Raw genomic sequence first — 26,840 nt, 5'->3', positions numbered from 1 at the left:
TCAGTTAGAATCGAGAGCAGGACGATTTCTGAATCTATTCCTCCTTGTTCACCAAACTCTGTTCAGTTTTTCTGTTTTGGTTTTACTAAACGCAAATTGGATTAAATTACGCATTGCACCTTTAAGAAGCTGTCAGCAGGATTAGAGTTACGCACAGCGAGCCAAGTGTCCCTCCGGAGGGGTTTTACGCACCGTCGGCATCCAGAAGAGGCACAACTTAAGCCGCACTTCTCCTTCTTCGCTGGTCCTGACACCAAAGGGGAGTCCTCCACGCCACGCGCGACATGGCCGAGATAGGGAAAGGGGTCACCGCCGGGAAACTGGCCATCAACGTCCAGAAGAGGCTTACCAGAGCGCAGGAGAAGGTAAGAGTGGTCAACTTTTCATTCAGCCGATCAGCACAGGAGGCTCGCATGGCAGCGGGACACAGTGTCCTGGCGTGAAACTGGATCCCATAACTTTGTACCTTCAAACGAGGGAGAGTTAACGGACTACAAAAAAGGTTTTCTCTAAGGAAACTTTCAGTTTGGATCAGCCTGTCCCATTAAATCGACTGCAGCGTCGTAATATATTCACCAAACATCCAAACCGCATGTAACTGTATTTCATAAAATATCAAGAGATTTAAAACCTTTTTAATAGCGTCTTAAATTCCACAGTATTAATAAATGAAAACCTTGAGTTAAAAGTAGGGCCTGGGATGGCCCTCCCCCTGAAATTTGATTTGAAATTTGATTGCTCCCCCTCAAACTTTTGTTGTCATGTCAGGGCAACTTAGCCACAAGTTACAGAAGGACAAAATGGTCCAAATCCCCCTTTTTTGTTTTGGTGCATCATTTTAAATGCTCTTTTCCAGATTATAAAAGCAAAACAATAAGTTTCTAGGCTTGAATGCGGCACAGTGACATTATTTTACCACTCAGTGGAACAAAATGTATTTCCAGGTGGAACCAGACTGCTCTTTGTTCCTTTGCTCCTCCAGGTTGAATCTTTACTTTTGCCCTGTTTCCTGAATGACTAAAAAAGCACTTTAAATAGTTTTTACAGTTTAAGAGGTAAAATCTCCAGTAGCATGAAAGACCTCTTAAAAGGCTTTTAACTCTTAATTAGGTGGAAACTATAAACTGTAGATAAAAGATGGATGCAACCACTTTGACATCACCCAATTGTTTGGAGCCTTTTGAACCCTGAATGTTAGCATTTAAGCTGTTTCCGTGGTGTTTTTAGGAGGCCAGAATTACCATATATGGATGAGAAGTTTGAATGCTGGGTTATTAGCAAACACTGGCAAGCTATGTAGAGTTTAAGGTGGTTTTAAGGGGTAAAAATTTAATATATCATGGAAGCCATCTGTGATTTGTAGTGCTCTAATATCTTTAACTAATGTGAAAGTCCAGTGTAGCCAATGAATGTGTTTAAAAAGGGTCCAAGATCATATACAAGGGTGCTCTTTGTAGTTAACACCCATTACAATAAATGTCAATCAGCTAATCATTTACTTACTATATTTATCACTCAACTGTTTGCTATTAATGGCAAACAGCAGAGTTATATTAAGAGTCTGTAACATATCAAATTGGATCCACTGTACTGTAGAATTTAAAAAGAGTTTAAAATAAACCCCAGAGGTGATTCTCGTGGTTAAAACCCATTTAAACTCCTCACAGTAGATTGAGGGGTTTGCCAAATATTAGCAAGTTAATCCCTTATTTATCAGTCATGGGTCGATTTATGGCACAGTTAGAATACAGTTCAGTGATAGTCTTAAACACATTTGAAATTAAGGTAAAAATCAGGTGGTTGTGGTATTTAAATAACAATTATCAAACTGCAATATCTCAAAAATACTTTCAGTGGTTTAAACTATAGTTTAGATGGGCTTAAGGGGTAAACTGTCAATAGTTTGGAAGCCACCAGTTACTTAATAAAAGACAATAGAGCATTTTGAGATAAAAACAATATGGATCCAATAGACTGCTTCATATTTAAGTATTTTAGATAAAGGGGTTTAAGGCACAGAAGAAAGTTGAAGTATGAAGTATTTTAAATCAAGGAAATTATTTATACATGCCAGCTACCAGACTGTAATATATCAGAGTGCTTTAAATATACTTAAGGCACAGTTTAAAGTGTTTTATGGGGTAAGATCTGAGCCATTGGGATAAATTCCTAATTTTGGGGGAACTAATAGATTGTTTTATATAAGCGTGTTTTCATTAGGTTTTAAACAAGTTAAAGGCCAATTTTACATTTAGAAATGCCCCTTTGTGATTAAAATCCTTTAAAATTCCTTAAAATAGATTGAGGGGTTTGTCACATATAAACCCCTCAGCTCGGAATTTATGGAATGTGACAGTTGCCTAACATTTAATAATATTAAAATATTTTAAATAAAGAAAGTTGTAAAGTGTTTCTAAAATATGTCAAATCTGTCTTTTAAGGAGGTTAACAGTATTTCATTGTGACAATTTTTTGTCACCGTGCTTGTAATTGGTTTTGGGGGAGCAATCTAGGTGTCACTTTAAAAGGCTTTAAAGTCTTTCATTAAAAACAGAGAGAAAAGAGGAGAGAAAATAGTTGTAAAAGTGACCAAATGAAACCTGATCAACAGTCTGTGTTCAGCTCTGAGTTATTATTGTCTGCACTAATCACTCTTCTTACTTAAGCCTGCTGAGGTCTTAACCTCTAATCACCTCAGGGCCACACCAGGAGTGCTGTCAGTCAGTCGTAGAGATTTCACATATACTGTAAATCTCAGTTGCTGTGTCTTCAAGATTTCCTCCCCAAAATGACACAAGCGTGCAGCCACAGTCACTTTTAAATCTAGCCACCACAAACCTTTTGAAGCCATTTTAGTTTTTGAGTCCTAAAAGTTAAAATTTCCTCAAAATATAAACACAACAAATTGTTCTTGAAAATCAGGACCAGAAATTGGGTTGTTCAGTGTTGGTAGTAGTGAACTGTGTTAGCTTAGCATAAAGAATAAGGACACAGGCCAACAACAATTTATTCAGTTGATCAACACAGATCACACATTTTTATTGTCAGGTTTGACTTTGCTTAATCTTCTGCTGAGTGTTATGTGTCAGTGGTGAGAAAAATATAATGTATAGTCCTGGAAAAGCAACAGGAGCTCTCCAGAAAGACTGTAGCTTTCAGTTTTCTACATTTTTGTTTGCATATTTGTGACACTTTAATGTTTCAGATCATCCAAAACATTTTAATATCAGACAAAGATAACCAGAGCAATTACAAAATGCAGTTTTTAAATGTTGACTTCATTTATTAGGGGAAAAATGTTTTCCAAACCTACCTGCCCCAGTGTGCAAAAGTAATTGCCCCCAATACCTGATAACTTGTCGCACCACACTTGGCAGCAAGAACTGCAATAAATTGTTTTGATCAGGTAAAGATTTTAAAAGCTGTGGAAGTACAGAAAAAAAAATCTTAAAATGTTGTATAAGTAAATATTGCACTGAGTGAAAGTGGGTAAATTGGCATACAAATAAAACTCAGATCTGGAAAGAGCCTAATCTGCATTTGTTTATGTTCTGTCATGTTCTCTTGTTGCAGTGGTGGCTGTTTATATTAATCATGCTCAAAGTTTCAGATAATGAGATCAGTCTATGCATAAGTAGCTCTGAAAACCAAAAGCTCAGATGACAGACTACCCTAATTTCTACATTTCACACAGTTATTTGCTGCTTATGGATCCGTGTGATGTAACAGAGAGCACATAATATGGTCATCTTAACCACAGAAGCCCCACCCACCTGCTGTTTGAACCTTCTGTTTGTGAGGAGTAACAAATCAGAAGAAAACTTTCTTAAAGTGGGAGGAGCTGAAATGGCTTGCTTCAGACCGAGGATGCACTGAGGGAGTGTGGGATAAGATGAATAAGGATTATTTCAAACCGGGACTCATGCAAAGCCCAGGTATAAAGATAAAGAGCTTCTTCTGCAGTGGTTTAATGACACAGACCTATAGCTCGCATGTTCTGTTCTGCTTTGGGATGCCACCCAAGATCTGCTGTCCTGACTCCTCGAGAAATAAAGGAGCAGCTGAAAATTTGGATGAAATATGACTATTTGAGGCTCAAGGAAATGTGTTTAGCTTTGCTAGAGTGTGCATAAAGTGCACCTGAAGATCATGGAATCCAAAACACAAACCAGTTTAACCTGAGGGGAACATAAATGTGTAATTAAATCTGTTGTTATTTTGTTTAGTAGACACCAACATCAAGCAGCTGGAGTCAGTAGGAGTCCTCCACTGGGGAACATGAATAGAATAACAAAATAACTTCTTATGTTGGGAAAAAGTTTGTCTCATTTAACAGGAAAGTTTAAAATGAAATTACATGTCATTATATAAAAAATGCAGCAAATATGTTTCTCATACCTTTTCATAGCAACACTGGCTATATGGATGCATAATACAAATGGTGCTGCCCTTCTGTTGTTTAAGCCACCAGAGCCTGATTGATCATTTCTCTTGAATGGACTTTAAATAGCAGCCGCTGCCACTGTCGCTCGCTGCTGAATGAAATGGCATCCATGTCCTATGTTCCCCGTGTCTGAATGGGAGAGCTTATTTAGGAGGAGGGAGATAAAGTCCAGCATGTTCAAGAGAGCTTTCACCTATCAGGCTTCACTTACGTTAACGTCATCAATCAGGCAAAGAGTTATCAAGTTAAAATATCAGCACAGAGTTTTTTATCCAGCTGCAGAAAACTTGATTTGATTAATAAAGTGACTTTAATTTCTAAAGCTGTGGTTTGTGAATACACCTGATAAGCCAGTGAAATTTTATTATATCCAGATCCAACATTCAGCTCAAACACCAATAAATGAAGCAAGCAGACAATGAATTACACCTCAAAGTCAAATTAATCAAATCAAGAGTATTTGTTAAATTGTTTAAAATGGTTTAATAACTATTTTTTATGATTTTATTTTCTAAAAATCTAAAAGACCAGCACATATGAAAATCCAGTCAACTTTCTTAATAATATTTATGGTACACGGTTACCAAAAAGTCTTTGGCTGATTTCAGTGTCCAAGAAGAAAACATAGTGGATTGCATTTTAAAACACAGGAAATACGTAGTTTGTTTTCTGGAAATTCATCGTGGCATTCACGCAGCAGAAGAAATCAGAAAGACGGCAGCTTTTTCTGTCCCTGAGCTTTCAGTCCTTGAGCTGTGGTGCAGTGAGTAAAGAGGAAGGTCAGAGTATCATCTTCCAGCTGAAGGCTGGCAGCGGAGGCGGAGGGGAGGTGGGGAGGAGGGAGGGGTTGGCTTCAGCTGTCTGTCTGCTGGCACGCTGCCCTCCACGCTCGCTTTACGTTGTTAAACTCCAGTGTCTGTCCTCCCATCCGCAGCAGAGAGATCAGACTGTTTTTAAACATGCAGACCAAAATCCTGCAGGTTGAAACTTTACCTGAAGCAAAGGAAGAAGAAGCAAAGGAAACTGACTGATTCTTATACACTCAAAAAATATGAATATCCAAAACGGTTACTTTAAGTAATTTGTTTGCATGTAAATTTTACATCTAATATTGTTACATATGTACAACTTAATGGAATTTGGTATATATTCAGTTTATAACAAGCAGATTCTCTTTAATTATTAATTATTTAAAATAAATAAATAAAACCTTGATTTAATATATTTCAAATGCATTTTACTTAAATGTTTATGTTTGAAAAATAATATTTTTTTGATGTACTATAAAAATACATAAACCTCAGATGTATACACCGACAGAATACCACCTGTTGCATTAGCATTATGAGCATGCTAGATACAATTCAAGCTTACTACAGTTAGTCGAGCCATTCACATCAAGCTGTGCTATAAGCAGGACTATAAATCGAACACTACTCTGTTATTCTCTCTCTTCTTGCTCTGTTTTTGTTCTCCACCACTTCCGGTGGGAAATATCTGGTCTTAAGCCCCTAAAATCTTCTGGCTAGATCACTGTTTCCAAAAACAACTCTGGGCAGATAGAAAATGGTGCAAAGCTTTACAGAAATGACCCCTTAAGTCATCTTTTCTACTGCAGACAAAGCTATGGGAGATTAAAAGCTAAAAAAGCAAAACAAAGACACTTTTTGCCATTGATGAGTCAAGATTTTGCACTTTTATCTCAAACTTCTGAGAAAATACCGCTTAAAAGCTTAAATTTAAAGACACACACACTCTACTGCTGCACTTTGGGTTCGACTCGGGTACCGGCCGGGTGCACAGTAATAATTCGGACCAGCTGGCCCAACAATCCGGAGACTTTCCTGGGTGCCGCCATGGCTGTCATAGTGATATAATATCATCCAGTCAGCTGTGATGCATAGCATGCTGGGAAAATTCCCCACAGATGAATCTGGTTGAGCGTAGTGGCAGTGGAGGTGGTGCTCTTTAGAAAACAGCTGGAGACCTGTTGTGGCACTTGGAGTCAAAGAGGAAGCAACCTGTGACACCAACCAGTGCCCTAATGTTTTGTCGACGCCCCCACCTGAGCTCCCTTCACCTCATCGAATGAAAACTTTATCCCAAATCTCTTCCTAAACTGCTCTACAGGGATAGTTATTCCCACCTTTAAGTAATTTTGTCAAACTGCCTGTGCTGAGCTACAAAGTTCAGTGCTACTTTAGTTTAAAAAACGGGCTAAATGCTGATCATTAGTTCAGTTTTTTTCATAGTGTTACCATACCAACTTCATTTAAGCCCAAGAAAAGATTTATTCAGCACTTTTATTCATCAGTTTTTCTAGCATTTATTCAATTTAAAACATCAGCCACTCACTCTGTGATTTGAAAGTTTGTTGGTTTTCTGAACTGTCTGCTTGTACGTGGTTGCTTTAAAGACCTCAGTCACCATTTTCTTGTGAATGCTTGAGGCTCAGGTTTCAAAAGCCTTATTGCAGGATCTGGGCTATGATTGAAAACGCTGTTTTCAGGTTTTTAGGCTCTGGGCTTGAAAACAAAAGATTTAACTCTAAATTGCGTTTGGAGTTAGGAAACAGACTGACAACCAATATAGTCAAAAGGAAAAGATGCAGCAAAATACTGTGATTACACAATTGGCAATAAGAATGAGGAAAAGCATTTTAATTTCCATGAAACTGCTTTAAAAATGCAATGTTAATAGAACTGTTACCTAATGATAACCTAATAATGTGGTTATTCATAATAATAATAACAAGAAGAAGAAGAATAACTAGAATAATTGCTTCATGTGCACCTCCATCAAGCAGTCATGTCCAGAACTCTAGGATCTAAAATATAATTTTTCATTCTTTTATACATTTGTGCTTCTTATCAGCAAATCAGCCCTTACCTTTTGGCCTTGATTGTGGTCGTCTTCATCTTTGGCTTTTGGCCATGAAATTCTAATCAGTTCACCCTCCGGTCTAAAGAGTAAATTTAAAATGTTTACATCGGACTGAAGAAAGACAAACATACTCTGATTTTTATTTTCATATTTTTAAAATATGAAATTTAGAGTTGTTATAAGAAATAATGGAGAAATAATACAAAAATTATTTTAAGAGTGTTTTCATATTTATTTATAGTTTCCTTCCTTCTATTGAATTTTAAACAATAATGAAAATGGTGTCAACAATAAAGAAATCACAGTAATTAAAAGATGATATTCAAAATATACTAAAAATTTAGAGACACTAAATGTTTTAAAATATGTTTTTCTTTTGCTAAAATGCAAAAAACCCCAAAAATAAAACCAGAATGTGAGATTTTTAAATGAAGTATTTAAATGTTAAAGTAATTTATCTAGATAAACTAATTTTGTATAGTCAGTTTTTTATCTTACAAATTAATGCCTAATAATAAGTCCACTAATTTTAGCTCTCTAAAATTAGTAATTTGATTCCAAACTTACCAAACCTCGAAGTTGCCCTGCTTGGCTTGAACACCTGTCCTCCCTCCCAGGACTCCCAGCATGCCTTGCTGCCATGGGTGGGGCTCAGGGGAGGGTGAATCTATATTTAGCTGCCCCTGGACCTCCTCCTGGTCACTCTTAATACCCCTCAAACTCCCTCTGTGTGTGCTCCGGGTGTATTTTGGGGCGGTTGAAACTCAACACCAATATGCAGTGGACAGTTATGACACACATTTGTACATCTGTCTTTGCGAGGACATAATGCTGCCGTGATTATGAGCTGAAACCTAAGACTAAGTCCTGAAACAGGTCTTTGGAGGTTCGTCCCACTATAAGGACTGACCAAAGTGTCCTGATGTAGTTGGAGATTTGCACAGGTCCTCGCAAAGATAGATAAACCAGCACAGTCACGAACCATTACAGAGCAAAACTCAGGTTTGATTCATGATTTTTTTCTCTACTGACCTGAATGGACCATGACTTTTACGCTTTTCTTCAGCGTGCATGTTTTAGATGAAGAACAAGTTTTTCCTGATGTGTGATGATTATATTCTTGGAGAGTTATAAACAGACTAGTGGGGAAGTCCCCTCTGAGTGTTGATGCTGGTTTGTGTATCCGTCACAGGATTAGGGCGGCAGGTGGCGGAGGTGGAGGTGGTGTTGATGCTCGTCCATGTGCTTGCAGTCAGTCATCTGATCAGATTAGCTGCTGACCTTCAACTAACAACAGAAGAAATAAACTGAAGCCGAAAGAACCTGAAAGATGTCACTTATACTTTTCATTACTAAGAAATTCAGTAAATAAATTATACATTTCTTGTTTAAATTAACTTTTAAACAAAATAAGAAACTATAAAATAAAAGCACTTGTAGAAACAAATTCAGAAAGTAAGGGAAACATTTTAAAAAACTATCTAGAAAATATAACTGACCAATAGCAACCCCCCACCCCCCACCCCCACCCCAAAAAAACTAAATCAGTAAGGAAAAACACAAAAATCCAGAAATTCAATTACTATTAATATTAAAATTAATAAAAAATCATTAGAAAATAAAACTAAAAATATATATATGAAACATAAGACAATAAATAAATAAAAAGTAACAAACATCATATAGAAAGAAAATTGAAAAACGTTGTCATTTCAAAAAACTGTCGGGTCACAGGCCACAGAGGCTTTGACCTTTGACCTCACACATGCTGACTGTGCCCTAATTTTAAAAAATGCCATAGCTGAAGTGAGTTCTCTTCTAAAGATGTCTCACACACAGCGCTCAGATGTATTGTGATACAGCTGGTTCCTGACTTATAGAAGGACTGGAACATGAATGTGTTCTTTTGTTGCCATCATTTTGCTTCTATCTGTGTTCAATTTCAGCTTTTTGTTTGTTTTTGACTGGTTTTTTTTTTCACTGCTTTGCATTTACATTTAGTTGTTTATTATTATTTTTCATTGGTTTGTGTCATTTGCAGTTTATTTTTAGTCCATTTATTTCTTTGTCCGCACTCAGCTTGGATCTCTCTTGGGTTATTATATGTCTCTTTCCTGTCATTTAGTTTCTGTTTGCTATAGTTTTTGAATCTGTGTCTACTTTTTGATATTTTTAGTTGTTTTGTAAAAAGTTTGCTTTACTTTGCGCTTGTTTAGTATTTTGATGTGCATCTCTTTTTGTTGTTTTGCATCCTTTGTGAATTTTTCTGGACATTTTTCTTTTCTTTCTGGTTATGCTCTTTCACTTCATTTTTGCATCTCTTGTCCTGCTTTGGGTGTTTTTCATATTTTGGCATGCTGTTTGGCTTTGGCAGCAAACATTTGGCAGGTTTTTCATGAGCACAAACACATATACTCAACTCTACTGGTCAACCTTCAAATGCATCTTCCTTGCAAATGTGGCATCATCTAAACAGGCCATGAAGCAGTGTTACAACAAATCAATAATCAACCAAACAGTAATGTCCTTAATTCTTACATGTGGTCCCTTTTTGTCTCTGTTTCTGCTTTTGCACATGTCTTTAAATTTTTCTCTGTCCTTTTTGGTCATTTTTCATTTTTATTATGGTTACTAAACATTTTTTCTTTACAGTCATTTAGTTTGTACTTTAGTTTTCTTGGTTATTTTCTGTTTGTTTTTTTCTGTTTCAAATGTGGTCATGTTTTGTGTCCTTGAAAATTTTTTTTCATATCTCCTTTTTTGGGTTATTTTGCATTTATTTCATCTAAACAGGAACTATTTCGCTTAATGTTTCTTCATGTTTGTTTGTTGGTGTTTTTGCCTATTTATGTTAAATGTATAGTTTTGCATTCTTTGCAATTTTTTGTATCATATTGTGATGCATTTGTATCTCTTCCAAGTTGTTTTGTGCTCATTTTATATTTGTTTATGTGTATTTTGGGGGGGTTTTGGTGTGTAACTTCCAGAGGGTGCATTAGGGAATTCTGTACTACCTACTTCTTACCTGGGTACATTGCCATGGTAACTAATGGTGTGCATACCTAATCTTCTTGGAGCAGGTTGTAATGAGCATGACATCACTGCGTACTGTGCAATCAAGTCCCAGGTGTAATATTTCCTGGAGAACATTTTGGACCTCTTTACAATTGACTGTGAGGGTCTAAAGTTTTTTTCAATAGCATCTAATGTCTTTGTATTTCCCTGATGAGCATCAGTATTAAAGGTAAAATCATCTATTTGTACTTGTGGAATTTCTGTCAAATTTGCACATTGAGCCTATGTTTGAAAACTGTTGTATTCTTTACCATTAAACACCACAAAGGCTGCAACTAAAGGAATATATGGGTATATGGTATGTTGAACCTACTATTTAGTAAACGGCTTTCCAACATGAAATTTAAAGTGATTCAGTGGCACACAGGTCCCCTTAAGTCCTTGGACTCCATGGGTTTGCTGTGTAAACCTGTATTAGTCCTTCAGGACTAAAGACCCTAATCCTAATTCTGAGTTTAAGCTGAAATTTAAAAACAAGTTTTAACTCAGATGTCCTCTCTGAAGCTGACACGCACAGCTGGTGTTAACCACAGACGTCAACTGGCTATGACAGTGGCCTGAAAATAGACTGCTACATACCTCCACTTATAGATCTAAAATAGTCGCAGAAATAAAATGTGTGACTAGATCAATCACCGTGTCCTCTTGTGTTCTCTGCAGGTCTTGCAGAAGCTTGGCAAAGCAGATGAGACCCGAGATGTTGTCTTTGAGGAGATGGTGGCCAACTTCAACAAGCAGATGGTTTGGAGACATTTTTAACTTCCGCACCTTTGATGCTGCTGATGCCCATAAACTGCACTTGTTAATGTCGTAACATATTTTATCATAGTGCTTTATTTTAGTTTATCCTCTAATTGAATTATAAATAAATCTGCTTAGTAGTATTTTAATTAGATTAGCATAGGTAGGTAGCATAGAAGAAACATAACATATTAAACTAAAGTTAAGTTGCTTTAATTTACTAATTGTAGTTTTCATTTTTATTTCCATTCAATTTTTGTTTTAAACATTGTTGTTGTTGCTCACTGTGCTTCCTGTTTCAGGGAGAAGGCACCAAACTGCAGAAGGACCTGAAAGCGTACCTGGCAGCTGTGAAAAGTAAGTTGGTAAAAAGGCTACAAGCTGTGCTTTAACATTTATCATAGCAAAGCAGCTAGTTTGTTTGATGCCGAACTCTCCAGTCGGTTCATATCACTTTTTAAGTCAATTGTAACCAAAACATGCTGCACACAGACACATTTATTATGGTTTCTTGAAGCTTTCATATAGTCTGTCTTTACAAACATTTGTGAATGAATGGGTCGTTCTAAAGAGCTCACTGAATTTGAGCCTGGCTGCAACAGCATGTCACCATTACAACAACTCAGTTTGTAGATACTCCACAATCAACTGTGAGTGGGGTTACTGCAAACCGGAAGTGTGTAGGAACAACAGAACTCAGCCACAAAGAGACAGTATTTAATTGACTAGTGGACTAGTTGTGCACGTTTCTACTACAAAGAGATGTTAAGTGACCGAAAAATATGGATCAAAGTGATAATAAAGACACAAAAAACAGACTCAACACGAGATTACCACAGAGATAACCAAAACAACAAGAGACAAGCAATACTATGAGAAACAAAACAAAATGTAAAATTACAATCAAGAGTGTAAATTATTTTTCTCTGGTTATCTTGTGTGTAATTATGTGTGTTTTTTCTGTTTGTGTTTCAGCCATGCATGACGCGTCGCGGCGGTTGCAGGACTGTCTGGCGGACATGTACGAACCAGACTGGTTTGGCAAAGAGGAGATGGACGCGTTGGCTGAGGTGAGACAGGAAATAAAAACACCACACCCGAACTGCTCTCTTCTCTGTAACAGCATCAGTTCATTAGCTAAATGATATAGCTGTTTGATTATAACAAAAATATCATAAAAACTTCAATCTATGGAGGGCCATAACCACCAAAATAAAACGAATAAACAATAAAGATGCTTTTCCACCAAATATGACAAAGAAATGTATAAAACACTTGTGTTTATGTTTATCTATTTATTTACTTATTTATGTGTTCAATAATTTTTAAAAGGTGGCTGTGGTCCTCCATACATTACTGTATTTCTCTTGTGTGACTCTTTCTTCGATGCCTTTTTCTTCTTTTTCTTCCCGCTAACATACTTAATTTCTTTTTCTTAACTGCATGGCTCTCTCCTTCCACCCTGAAGGAGTTGATAGAGAAGGAGATGGACATTAACCTGGAGGTAAAATATAGAAAACTTTGAGTGTGTCCCACAGATCTCATCAGGACAGGTTGTTTTAAGAATCAAAACAGAGAGAAAATGTCTTTACTTCTACCAGAAAGCTCAGACTGGTGAGGATTCCTGAATTTTTAAACATATGACCGATGGAAAGTAAAAGCTTAAAACTAATTCTGGTGATCATTGTGGGACACGCTGGTGAAGTAGGCTTTTAGTTTGGTTTTAGCGTAGACTCTTTAACAGACTTTACTGTAGCGACATATCCAGAAACAACCCAGAATAGCTGTCTTAAAAGCATTTAGGATCACTTTATTCTGGTTGGTAGCGGATATTTAATAGTATGCAAATCATCAGAAAGACTGAAAAACAATGGCCAATAACCATTTTAACAGGCAAAACAACAACAACCAAACACTGTGTAAAAACTGCAGATTTGTCTGTAAGCGGCACTCTAAACTGTAGCTGTTCAATGAACAGAATTTGAAGGAAGTACAGGAAACATTCAGGAAAAGCTGGGAGTTGATATGGATTTCCAGTTCACTTTTACAAGCCGAGGAAGCTGGGAGCTCATGGGTCCAGGTGAGCCTTTCAAAGCAAATGGGCAGTGACCTACATAAATGCAAATACAAGGCAGTTTACAGGTTGTTAACCTCTGGAAATCAGATCAATTTTACACTTGTTTACAGGTTAAAAATGGTCTTTTCATGCAATAAATAGACACAGAGGACACCAAATTAAGCGCCAACCTTTGGAGCGGCAGTACTTCCGATAGCCACTAGAGACTGGCTCCAAAGTGAGTCAGTCCCCAGAGACTCCCATGTTAAAATGTGCACCTTCACAGCAGAAATGAGCATGTTTGCAGCCATCTACCAATGGCATTTTGGTCTTTGTCTTAATATTAATTTAAAAAAGGCCACAGTTACAGTTACAGTTACTATTATACCACTATAAAAGAAAAAAAGCAGGTCCCCAAAAATCATCTACAAATTAAAATGTCAGAAAAAATAGAAGAATAAGTGCTGTGGAGGGTGTAAGAGTGAGTTAAAAAAAAAAAAAAAAAAAAAAAAAAGGAGATGTTTATGTAATTGTGTTATGTGTTTCAGGATACAGACACACTGTGGTTGGATTACCACCAGAGCATCACGGACAAATCTCTGCAGAACATGGATATTTACCTGTCTCAGTTTCCTGACATCAAGGTGAGCATGTTTCTGAAAATTAACCACAGGACAACAACAACTGCACATGTTGTTTTTTCTAAATAAAAGGTGTTTGTCATACTGTGTTTGAATAAAATGCAGTGTTTGAAAGATATTATCAAACACCCGCTGAACTTGCAAGTGGATAATAAAAATCTGTTTAGTGTGTAGATGCACTGAGATTTAATTTGAAAATCCGCTTTTCTTGAAACTTTAAAAAACTGATAATTTGCTCCTATATTAAAGACATCTCTTACACATGTAAACACTACTTGATGTTTGTTGACAATCTTGTGCTGATTCTTATACAGTATTTCCAAAAGTCTTGAGCCACCCCTCATTTCTTTACCTTTTGCGCTCATTGAACCAGACTTTGTGGTAATTCCTTAAAGTGCTCTTGAGCAATATTTCTCCAGGTTTTCCGAAGATCTTTCAGTGTCCTAAGTGTTTCTTAGGACATTGGCTGTTTTTTCACTCATTTACATTCAAGTCATTGTACCTGATCACTTTCAGAGGAATGGTTTTTTTTTTTCTGTTTCAAACATACAAAAGATTCCTAAAGATTCCTAAAGGACAATCCAGTGTTGTCTGCACATAACAGATAACTTAGCAAAGAACCAGATTTAAATGGAATCTTTAGGCACTTTGTTACTAGCAGCTTGATACAAAAACACATAATTTGTTCCCATTTCTTCAGCTGAATCTATGAAAAATGTCAAACTGTGTTATAAATAGTATATTTGTATCAACAAGCTGATTCCCAAAGAACTATTAATTCAAGGCTTGGCATATCTCAGCATGGTGTGCAGTGTGTCCTTAAAAAATTTGAGGAAACTGGACAAGTCAAGGACAAAAGAACAAGTCTCAGATCTAAAAACTGTCTCTGTCCTGTCCGTAAGAAGCAGTAAAAAAAAATCCAGCAAAGATCTGATTCAGGACATGTGAGATGCATCTAGACTTTAAGCTGATGATCTACTGTTCACTGAAGCCTCATCAGAAATGGTCTCAGTGGAAGGCTGGCTATCAAGAAGCCATTTTTAATGAAGGCAAACAGGGAGAAAAGGCTGAGGTATGAAAATTACACAAGAGCTGGACTGGACTGAAAATCAGTGGAAGCAGATCTGATGGAGTGATTAATCCAAATCATTGTCAGTATGTTTGGAAAAGATCAGCAGAGAGGTACAACAGTGAGTGTCTACAGCCATCTGTAAAACACAGTGGAGGCTCTGTCATGGTTTGAGCTGCATTTCAGTCAGTGGTGTTGGAGATCTTGTTAAAATTGATGAATTAAGAACTCAGAAATGTACCATCAGATTTTAATCCACCATGCAAAACCATCTGGAAAGCATCTGATTGGCAACAGCTTCATTTTTCAGCATGATAGTAATCCCAAACACACTGCCAATGCAGTAAAATCATATCTGGAAATAAAAACACACAGTGGAGCACTATCAGTCATGGATTGGCCTCCCCAGAGCCCGGACCTCAACATTATTGAAGCAGTGTGGGATCATGTTGACAGAGAACAGACCAAATGTTGACTTATAGAATTGTACAAACTCTGTTTTTGCCCTATATACTGTATTTACATGTATGTTTGCACGTTTCAATAAACATGGCTCTATTTCATCACAAAATATAAATAAAATAAGGGCTGAGTTGATACTTTTGCACAGTATTGTATGACATTAAACCCTTTAAACATATTTAAAGCTGTGTTCTCCTGCAGGCTCGTATAGCGAAGCGCGACAGGAAGTTGGTGGACTTTGACAGCGCCCGCCATCACTTCACCTCCTTGCAGAAAGGCAAAAAGAAGGATGAGGCCAAGATCGCCAAGGTAACCGTCACTGAGAGTGTGTGCACGTTTGTGTGTGTTTGAGCATGTTTAATGGAACAGTTCAGAGTCTTTGGCTGAAGGTGGACTGACTTTTTTATGTTATATGTAATGACATCATCAATGTGTGTATATTTACTGAAGGCAAAAAAGAAATCTTGTATTTCAGCTGGTAAAACAAAACATAAAATTTCATTTGACCCAATCATATTTTACTGATGTGCTAATCAGCAAAAGTTCCTCATCATTCTGCAGGAGTACAGCAGTCACAGAGGGTTAAAAAAAACACTGGTCTTTACACCACCTCGAGTCAAAGGATCAAAATGACTGTAACTAATTAGTGTTTGTTAAACTTGTCAAACCTCTCGCTAACTAAATCCTCATTAACATTTTTGCATTTGTCTTGAATTCTGGTTTGCTTTCTTCTCCTCTCTCTCTCTCTCTTGCATGGTGTGTGTGGTTAGCCAGCAGCCCTGTTGGAGATGGCGGCTCCCAGCTGGGCTCAGGGTTTGATATCAGCTCACCAGGTGGCTCAGACTAACCTCTCCTACAACCAGGTGAAACTCTGGTTCATCACTGACAACCCCCTCCTCACCTTGAAAACTGTAACCCCGGTCCTTTGACATGATCAGCATTGTGAAGCGTGGAGTTATTTCAAAGCAACTTGTGACAGACAAGTCGTCAGCCAGTGAGTCAGCTGGGATTCTCCCAGCATCAGATCGATGCTGCCAGATCTGTCGGATACTGCCGGAGTACAAGAAAAGCAGAGGCCTCTGAGAAAAGTAAACAAAGTCGTAGAACTTGTTACTGTTGCTGCATTTCTCATCTTCCCACTAGCACAGTATTGTAGATGGTGTAAAAGATGGAGACCTCCGGTCCTATCCACATAGGTCTTTTGAGAAATGCCACTTCTTTAAATGTTTTGCCCTGCGTGCTTTCGTGAATGGAAAAACCTCCAGGAAGAGGATTTTTTTCCCCATCATTGTGTAAAACAAGCGTATGTGTTTATCTTCTTTTTATACATCAGTCTGTGAGTTGTGTTATTGTTTTCATGCTTCTGATTGGCCAACATTTATATACAGCTCGATTTAGATGGGCACACAGCGCATTGGCGTGTCAGTTCAAATAGCAATTCTTTAGCCAACAGGCATATTCTGGGTGTTTCTTCTTTCTGACTCTAATAGTGACCATAATTTACAATTAATTTGGTGTTTTATGCAGTATGACCTGAGACTAGTGACTGAGACCTCAGACTCACCAGGAAAGTAACTGAGGTCATAAATCTGTTGAGAAGTAGAGGATTGACGCCCCCTGCTGCCTTCTACAACAAAAACAGGTTTAAGACTCTTCCGTGGTGGTTTCACTTTTCAGACCTGGAAGCTACATTGATCTGTGGTTACTCATTAAAATGACACTGCTGATCATGTCTGCAGGCCTTAATTTTAATTTGATTCCCAGTCAGCAGTGTTTTCATTCTGCTTGTGTCATCTAAACCCTCGCAGTAGCTCCTGTATGAAACCCTGTATTTGCCTGCATGCTTGTGTGCTTATGGAAAACTCTATTTATTTAGAGATGTGTTAAAGACATTAAAATTTGCCATTATTAACTGTGTGTGTGTGTGTGTGTGTGTGTAGGCAGAGGAGGATTTGGGCCGAGCTCAGAAAATTTTTGAGGAGCTGAATGTGGAGTTACAGGACGAGCTTCCGGCACTCTGGGACAGGTCAAAAACTGTCATCTTCTTTGTCTAAATCTTTTTTGACACCTTAGATCAAATTTTTTAAAATGTGCGTGCGTGTGTGTTTGTGTGTGTAGGCGTGTTGGCGTCTATGTTAACACATTCCAGAGCCTGGCAGGTCATCAGGAAAAGTTCCACAAAGAAATGAGCAAAGTGAGTCAAACTAACTGATCAAATTGAAGTGAACGCTGATCAGTTTGTAATCGACACGCCCTCTGTGCGTCTCCACAGCTCAGTCAAAACCTGAATGACATCATGACCAAACTGGAGGAGCAGAGGCAAATCAAGTAAGCTTATAATATATAGTTATAATAATAATTTTTTTAAAAAAATCAACAACATGCAAAGGAAAGGAGAGTAATGTCCATCACGATGCCCCCTGCTGCAGAAAAGGTGCTACTGCAGCGTCAAAGACAGAAGACTGTGCAAAGAGGTAAAATCTGTTGCTCTTTAAGGCGTCACCTGGTGGGAAACAAGCTGATGAGCATGAGTGTTTTTCATGCAACCACCTGCTTCATGTCTGAAGATTGAAGTGATGCATGTGCTTGATTTTGGCTACAGACTGTATATAAAAGATGGGCACAAACTCCTCTTTCTTTTCTGGTTGAATATCATGGTCACTGACTCAGAGGTGCTAAAATATAGAATAATAACATGTAGTATCTATATAGTGCAAAAGCATTAATCTAAGCTGTGCAGGAGTTATCAGGTGCTTCCACCAGCCTAGATTGGAACCTGTATGTGGGCATCCCTCCATCTCTACATTGCAAGTACACATTAGAAATTCAGCCAAACTGTTAGTAATAATGAAGAAGCTGTGACCTTTTAAAACACATTAAATACTTCCTATTTGTGTTGTTTGATACCCGATAACCAAAGTCTGTGTTGTCATGTGCACGCTTTTGAAATCATGTGATACAGAGGTTCATTTAAAGTTCATTGCTGCCCTCTTGTGGACAGACCTCAGAACTGCATGTATGGTTTAAATGGTTTTAATGTTTTATTATTTGTGCAGAGTAATTTCCTGCTCAGGTCCTCCCTTGTTTTTCCTCTCCCCCTCACTTTTCTCTCTCTTTCTTTGTCTCTTTCTCTCTTCTCTCAGTGAGGGAGCCAACCACAGTGAGTCGGCCAGCTCAGCACCAAAGGTAAAATGAAAAAATAAACAACTAAATAATCCCCAAACACCCTAAACTGAATGTTAAAAGGTTTCATAAAATCTTAAAATGTAAAAAAATAAGATGAATCCTTTTTAAAGAAAAAAAAATGTAACAAATCATTAGAGGAAGTTTTGCTGTAAACGTCTCTTTAAAATCACCTTAAAATGTGATTAAAATGATCTTTGTCTCTATGAATGTTTGAATATATTTGCACTTTAATTAATTGTCAGTTGTTAGTTAGTATTTCATTTTTATGATGATTAACAAACACTAACAAACAAATTTGTGAGAAAATGAATTCCCTAACCTCTAAAGCAACATCATATTAACACACACACACGCGTGCGCGCGCGCATTACTTCTGTTTACTACCATGCCTGTGTCTCCCTCACTGCTTTTGCATGTGTGCGCTGCTGTGGGATTTTGATTTAACACCTCCTGGATGTACAGAGGTCTGCTCCGCCTCCTGGCCCGCCTCCTAGTCGGCCTCCGCCCAGACTGACGCCATCTCCGAACCAGCAACAGCAAAATGTCAGCCCATTTGAGGATGAGCCCTCAGTGCATGACACTAACACAGAGTCCACAACCACGACGCTGCAGGTCAGGCTGACTGCAAAATGTCTATGTTCTGGGTACTTATAAAAAGATCCTGTGTGACTTTGACAGAAATACCTTGTTAGACTAGGTCGGGGAAGATAGGAAGATAAAGTCACTACTGAGTAAAACACACTGATATGTGTTTCCATTATAATCATGACAGGAAACTCAAGTTTTACAGTATCTGAGTGAGGGGGGAAAAAAAGGCCTGGGGTAAAGCCCTGAGGAACGCCATAATCCCAAACCTCATTCAAAATCACTGTTATTTTAGTGTTAATGTTAGTGTCATCTTTGGTAATAAAGTGTATCCCTGCAGAAAGACAAATGCAGACTGAAAATGGCAATGTCAAAATGGCACCTTTTTTACTAATCTAATAAAAAAAACAACACAGAGTGCTGCACAAAGAAGGAAGGAAAAGATTAAATCTACAAACACAGAGAATCAGGAGTAGAAAATAAAGCATATACAACAATGGCCTGATAAAGCCTGACGTAAAAACACCAGAATCAAACCTTCAAAATAAAACAGGAAGTAAGTGAAATAGGGAATAAGGTTTAACTTTAGAGTGACCCCGACAGACGGGCACATCGGAGGTACATGAAAAAGGAAAAAAGTTCAGTCTTTAAAATTATGAATACTGATGAATTACAAAGTTTGAAATTACAAATGCATTCATTATAAAGTACCCCTCATGACCCACCTGCAGTAACTTTAAGATCCTCTAGGGTGCAGCAGCAGCATAGACTTGAGGAGTCGCTGGTTTAAAAGAACTTCAGCATCACTTAAAACATCAGACGCTAGCAAATGTAAACAGTCTCCACTTTTAAACCTTCCTAACATGGATTTGGTGTGTATATGTGTGTACGTGTGTGTGTTTGTGTGTGTGTGAAGCAGTGTGAGCCCTGGTCAGGGGTGAACCTGCTGGACTGGGATGTGGATGTATTTCAGGCCGTTACCTGTCCAGCTCCCCAGGTGGGTGTGCTTTGCCCAGGTAAAGGGACTGTGTTTAAGTTAAACCCGAGCTCAACCCGAGGCCCTTTGCCTCCACTTTCCACCCCAACACTATCTAAGGCAAAAGGCTCAAAAGAAAAATGTAGGGTACCGTTCAGAAGTGCAGCTGTTGTAATTACCACTTACAGCTAAATCTGAAAAGTTTAGAAGTAAAAAACATAAATAAATAAAATTCTGACTGCATGTAACTGCAGTCTCTTGGTGTGTGTTTGGGCTTTATTTGGAAAGATCTAACCTCTTCACTGCATGTCTAAGTTCTTCCAGCTTCGCTTTGCATGCAGATTGACTGACTGGTGATGTTCATTAATTTTTGACAATAGAGGGATATCCTGGAAATGTCTTTGTTGTTCTATAAACATTTTCATACATTCAGCTGGTTCTCCTTTGTTGTCTTTGTTTTGGATTTAGTATTTATTAGCTCTTTGCCATCAAACAAAAACAGGCTGAGAAGGCTTTGAGGATGACTTTGATTAAAAGTGGTTAAAAAGCGCCAATTGGGAAGAAAAAAAAAAAAACCTTGAATAGCAATACCAGATTTAGCCCAGAAAACAGTGATTGGTGCTTATAGGGTTCTCTCAAGGTTCATAATGCAAGCAAATAATTGATTAGTGCATCAACAATTTATGCAATGTGTTTGGTTTTTGAAGTTTGGCTTAGTTTATTCTTTTAAAAAGGCACTAAATCACATGAATTGTGCACTTGCATGAATCGTTATGAAAAAGATTCTTTGTACTCTTCTGTCTCACTGCTTGTCTCAATTCTTACTGCTCCATGCAAGGAGGCATCATGGGACTCATGGGTAAGCATGGGTTCTTTATGTTTTAATTAGGGGCTCTCTTAGAAAACCACAACTACTTTCTTTCTTACATTTTTCTGTATTTGTGGACTGTGAAATAAGCTCTTCAATTCTTCCTTTCATGCTTTAAAACCTCCTTCCTTTTTAATACCCTGCACAACCCTGGGTCGTGACTCTTGTTACTCTCTTTAAACCCAAATGCTCCTCTGCCACCCTCATCCATCCACCTACCCAACCTTTATGCTTACAAACCTGTCACAATGCTCCACAACGCTTGACCTTATAGCAAGAACAGACTGCCACAGAGGTTGAACAGCAGTATGATGATGACCAGTACCAAGAAGAAGCCCAAGGTGGATGGGATTACAGCCAAAGCAACGCCCAAAGTTATAGTCAGCCTGGCTGGGATGAGGCAGAGACGGCAGTGGGTGAGGAGAGCTGGAACGACGACACAGACTATGTGACTCAGCCATACACCGAGCCCAACTGGGACAACGACGATGCCAATGTGGAACAGGGGGGCTGGGGTGATGATCAATACACACAGGTAGAGTTGGATGGATTGGGGCAGGTGGTGCCTCAGTTGGATGCTGAAAAGTCCAGAATCCCTCAAATCTGGGGAAAACACCCTAAAATGCCATCTTCCTGATCTTCTTTTCTTCCACTTTGATCTACTTTTTACTCCATCATACTTCTAATTTTCTATTATTAACCAAATGGAGCATTTCAAAGACTTCCTGAATTATATATCTGGATTTTTCTGTGTATTGTTGGTCCAGAGTGCGGTGACCAATGGCTCAGATGGCGAACTCCCTCCAGGGTTCCTCTACAAGGTAAGTGAACCAAATTAACCAAATGCTTCATTACAGGAAGGTAACATCCTGCACTTTCTAAAAAGATTCAGTTTTACAGACTTCATGTACAAATCAGATGTAAATGGAAAACGTTTCTTTTGTTTTCTCCAGGTGAAAGCGGTGCACGACTATGCTGCTACTGATGGTGATGAGCTGGAACTGAAGATGGGAGACGTTGTGTTGGTTTTGGCCTTCGACAACCCAGATGAACAGGTCAGTTTAAGTGGACTCATTCTGCTTATTTCAGCTTCTTTTTTTTATTCTTGCACTACACTAGAGTAGCTTTGCATGATCCACAGTTCAAAATAACTCTTCTTTATCCTATACCGGAACCCATCAGTTTGCCCTCTGTCTGAAACAAGCTGATTTAGATCCTCCTCCATGTGTCATCTTTCTTTCGTTAGCAGCCCCTCGTAAACAAAAGGTTTGAACAGCAGGTGGTGTGCCTGAGATGACTATATAGCACACATGGGCAAAATACAGCTTTAGCTTGTCCTGCTATTGAGCTCCTCATCTTGTGGAATTGACTCCAACGCCACCATGTTGAACTGAGGCTCATAGCCTCAATAAGCTCAGCTTAGCAACACATTATCAAACATTTTCTGGAAAAAAACATTCAAGTTTGATTTAAAGTGACTAGCCACGTCTACTCAAACTTGAGGATTTAAAAGCATCTCACCACATCTTTTACTCTAGAACACTTTAGTGGTTCATGGTCGACTTGATGACTGTAAGGTGTCCAGGCCCTGTGGGCGGCAACAGTTGCTTCTCTGTGATCATTGCTGATGTCTTTCTCTCTTTGGCATTGTGTTAACACACTCCTGAATGCTCATGAGTAAAGCAGCAAACTACCCAAACTTCAGCGTTCATAGAGGTGTTCATACTTATTGGTTGAATTTTAGATGTACTTTTTTGTTTTATTTTTCTTAGATAAATAATAACAATTTTACATGTCATTTTTGTAGTTTACCTGAGGCTGTATTTACCAAATTTTAAACCCTGCAAAAGACCAGGATGCTTTTTTACTAGTAGTACCTTCTTTTTACCATCACTATACATGACAGGAAAAGGTTATCTGACTTGTCTTTGAATTCATACTGAGGCATTTTCTTTTCTTTTCTTTTTTTCAGCTAAATATTTTTTATGCTTTGTGTTCCCCTTTGTATAATCCCTTTCTTTTGTTTTTTTTTTTAATTGTAACATATTTTCCTGTGATTATTTTGAGCTGTATGATGTAACAAGAAAAATAGTTTCTATAAAACTATTTTATGTTAAATCTTTGATTGTACTCTGTGTGTCTGTAGGATGATGGCTGGCTCATGGGCTTGAAGGAGTCTCACTGGTTTCAGAAGAAAGATATTTCAGCCAAAGGCGTTTTCCCCGAGAACTTCACCCAGAGGGTTTGAGGTTTACGCCACATGCAAAATCTGCTATTCATACAATTTCCTCGGATATCTTATCTGAGACAGAAGAAGTCATATCGTCTTTAGGTATCTGCCTACACACCAAAATGTATTAGCAAAACATGATTGGGTGCAAAAGTGTGTATTTAAAAAATTTATATATGTTAAAAGATGATGACGAATTAGGCTTTATCTTTTATTGTGACAGTTTGGTAAACGATGTGCTAACATCTCAATCGAAATGTTGACCTGAAATTTCTTTTTGTTTTGATTTGTAACTTATTGATTTCTTCTACTTTCAGTGAATCCAAACAAAACACAAAGTGGTCTGTTACTCATATTTAAGTAAGTTAACATAAGTCATGGATGTACTGTACGGATGTCAAAATTTTTTCTTTTATTTGGAAAAGTATGTTTTTAAAACATACTCCCTTGCATGAGGTGTTTCTTTGTAGTTTCATTTTGTTTGTAATACAGCAAACACTGTGACACCAGGCGGGGACCCTCCTATGTGAAAACAAGGCTGTGATTATTCTAAAGTTACAGGAGTCCTCAAATAGAGCCCTGGAGAACACCACAAAGTTTGTTTGCAGGGTTTATGTCTTGCCTTGTCAAAATCTGTTTCAGTTTCTTGAGCTTGTAGGATTTTCAAAGGGAACAGTAGCTTTTAATTTATATTACTGGCCATTTTGAGGACATGAGATGATGTGAAGCTTACATTTTCTAATGCTCATGTGGTTTTGTTTTGATTTTTTTTTCTCTCTTCAATGATGAATGAGATGGTGAACCTTGCTATCAAACTCGGCTGTTTTTGTTTTTTTCCCTTGATGACACATTCATTTTTTTTCATATAAATTTGATTTTCGATGTCTGTGCTGCCAGGATGTTCGCTTTTTCGCTGCTTAGCACGTTTTCTTTAATCTTTTTTGAAGTATAAATAAGGATTTAATGTCACACTTTGTGTCCATGGAGTTCACAGAAAACTGAAAGTGAAACATTTAAAGCCTGAAAACTGAACCTTTCAGAAACCTATGCAAAAGATATTTTTACACTGTGGAATAAATAAGGAACAGTTAATAATGCAGCATCTGATGGATCAAATCAGCATCATTAAAAGCCAATTAAACAATGTGTGTCCTGTCAGTGTGATGCTTATTAGCCCTTTATTTAAAACTGCTCTCAATGCCACTCACTGGTTTGGAGCTTTGTTTTCTGGGGGTCATCATATTAACTTTTTGAAACCAGAGACACAGGATGTTAACAAAAATAATTATTATTTACCAATACTAATTATTTTTACTTTGATATCTTATGCGCAATTTTCCAATAATACAAGTTTAAGTGTACTTAAGTGTTTTCAAAATTTTTGTTCCTTTTGTTCCTAAAGGAATGGTTTGAAATATTCCTCCACCACTTTTCCTCACTGTTAGCTAATAGTAAATCATTTTTGGTAACATACTGTGTAATTATGGAAGTAATTATATTTACAGTTTTTCAGCCAGGAAGGAGTTCAGAAAGGTGCATACATGCAGACAAGCATCTCAAATAATATGTTTTGGAAACTGTTTTTGTGTTTCTTTGTAAATACTATTCTGACCTCTTAAACTGAAGAAAATCACACCTCTTATAATGCAAATTTTAAGCCATAATTAAAACAGGTGAGCCAAAAAACCAAACCCATACAATGATCTATGCAAATCAATATTTAATACATTTTTTAATTGTCAAAAGGCTCAATAAATGCTCCATTTTCAAAAGGGTTAAAGCTGTGCAAGTCATTTCATATAAAACAGACACAGTTAAGGAAAGAATGATCAAAAGCCTCTTTCTTAGCCGTAATACCGTCTTAAATAATCCTGCCGGTACAGCCATTCTTCGCTCTTGTCCAAACATAAGTTAGGCAAATACTCTGTGGGGTCTAAACTTCTGTTGCACATCTGGACGTGGATGTGTGAGGTGATCCCTGGGTAAACGCTCTGCATGGGCAGCATTGTGCCAATCTTCTCACCCTTAACCACCGTTCCTGAGGTTTTGATTGGCTTCACATAGAAAAGTTTGAAACAAAGACCTGCAGGACACAAACACAACCACTCAGTCATTAAATCAAAACCAGGATCAATAACGCAATCAGTAACAAGATGGGCAGTGGACTGACCTTCTCCTGATAGTGTGATGCCCTCGTCGATAGCTTTCTTATTGGGGTCATTATAGACAATCAGGCTCCCTTCGATTGTCACATCAAACCGGGCTAAGACTTCTAAGCCGTCACTGCACTTGATGTCCACACCTTTGTGGAGTCTCCCAACCCCTCCAGCAGACATCCAACTGTGAGCAGCTGCTTCACATCATCCAGCCTTACATTAAAAACAAAAATGTGTTCACAGCTTACCGCGAGGCTCCGTAGTGTCCCTTCCCCCATTTGTCTATTATCCTCTGGGTGTTGCATACATTGCCACTGCAGAGCTGACCAAACATAACAGCATCACACATCCACACCACAGCTTGAGATACACAGAAATACTTAGACTTTCATAGATGCAACCTTAACGTTTTATTATAAATCTTATCAAACTAAATTTGGTCATCTAAAAACAATTTAATGTACATTTTTGATATGTAAAATAAATCTTTAAACAGTTATACCTTCTTTAAGGACCACAGCATTTTGTCTGTTTTGTTTTGATAATTAAGCTGGAAAACCATAATCACCATAATAAACTGACACGTGGCAAAGCTCATCTCTTTCCAGTTCACTTCGACTGACTGATTAAATTTTTTTTAATTAAATGTGCGTTCAGGTAAACAGACACAAACCCAAATGTAAGTTTATGTTTTTACTAAAGAAAGTTGTGTTTTAAGTTGGTTTTTTTCTTCTGCTCCCATGTCATTTGCAGTGAATTTTTATATGTTATGTGTTGTTTGTAGGAATAAAATGAATAATAAAATAATAAAGCCACAGAAACATTCAGAAAAATTGACCACTAACAGGTTTAAGATGTAAACAGCTAAACAGCTGTTGAGATTTCCTCACCCAGTAAAACGAGGATGCGTCTCATCTTTAGACCTTCAGCTTTGATCCAGAAACTGAATTTCTGCTGTTTCTCTCATAGCATTTATAGTCTGCAGTTTGAATGTGTCAGCATTTGAAAACAAACACATTCTGGAGTTTTGATTATTCAAATGTTGATGATGATACTCATGAGTCTGTTTGTGGTTGTGCTGCATCACTTGGTTACGCAAGTAATCCCAGTATTTACAAATCTGAGTCTTAAATAAAGTCCAGGTCTCTACAATCTAAACTAGGATTCTCAATATTAAATCTAACTCTATGGTTTTAACGATGGTAAAGAACTTCAAGTTAAATATTTAGGCTGCTTTTGGAAGTTAAAAGTATTGGTATTGGTGATGGTATCGGCAATACAGGCCCTGTATTTACTTGATATCGGATCGATACCACACTGTAAAATGTAATTCTAGCTGTTTGTTATTTCAACATATTATTCTATATCAGTTTGACGATAGATGACTGAAGTTGTTGTTATAACATAGAATTACAAGTTAAAAACGTCCCAATTACACCAAAAAAAGCTAACTTGAAAACTCATGTCC

General features: G+C 37.6%; 2 protein-coding genes across 2 annotated transcripts; one reads left to right on the top strand and one right to left on the bottom strand.

The window, feature by feature from the left end:
• Nucleotides 1–32: 32 nt before the first annotated feature.
• bin1b (bridging integrator 1b) lies at nucleotides 33–24,362 on the top strand. The gene is made up of 18 exons (XM_063465859.1): nucleotides 33–365; nucleotides 11,063–11,143; nucleotides 11,446–11,500; nucleotides 12,119–12,213; nucleotides 12,612–12,647; nucleotides 13,748–13,843; nucleotides 15,573–15,680; nucleotides 16,142–16,234; nucleotides 17,312–17,397; nucleotides 17,490–17,565; nucleotides 17,644–17,699; nucleotides 18,515–18,557; nucleotides 19,020–19,169; nucleotides 20,957–20,977; nucleotides 21,261–21,521; nucleotides 21,754–21,807; nucleotides 21,940–22,041; nucleotides 23,133–24,362. Exons 1-18 carry the CDS (start codon nucleotides 285–287, stop codon nucleotides 23,232–23,234), a joined length of 1,596 nt encoding a protein of 531 aa, XP_063321929.1. The 5' UTR covers nucleotides 33–284; the 3' UTR covers nucleotides 23,235–24,362.
• On the bottom strand, nucleotides 23,944–26,199 carry LOC134621197 (leukocyte cell-derived chemotaxin-2-like). Its single transcript, XM_063467630.1, has 2 exons — nucleotides 25,621–26,199; nucleotides 23,944–25,577 (listed from the first exon to the last, which is right to left on the bottom strand). The coding sequence occupies exons 1-2, from the start codon at nucleotides 25,719–25,721 to the stop codon at nucleotides 25,061–25,063; spliced, it is 618 nt and encodes a 205-aa protein (XP_063323700.1). The 5' UTR covers nucleotides 25,722–26,199; the 3' UTR covers nucleotides 23,944–25,060.
• Nucleotides 26,200–26,840: the final 641 nt, after the last annotated feature.

The sequence above is a fragment of the Pelmatolapia mariae genome, linkage group LG23 (genome assembly GCF_036321145.2).
Source record: "Pelmatolapia mariae isolate MD_Pm_ZW linkage group LG23, Pm_UMD_F_2, whole genome shotgun sequence".
NCBI lineage: Eukaryota > Metazoa > Chordata > Actinopteri > Cichliformes > Cichlidae > Pelmatolapia > Pelmatolapia mariae.
Note: the sequence above shows the minus strand (reverse complement) of the source record. Positions and strands in the feature narration are given on the sequence as shown.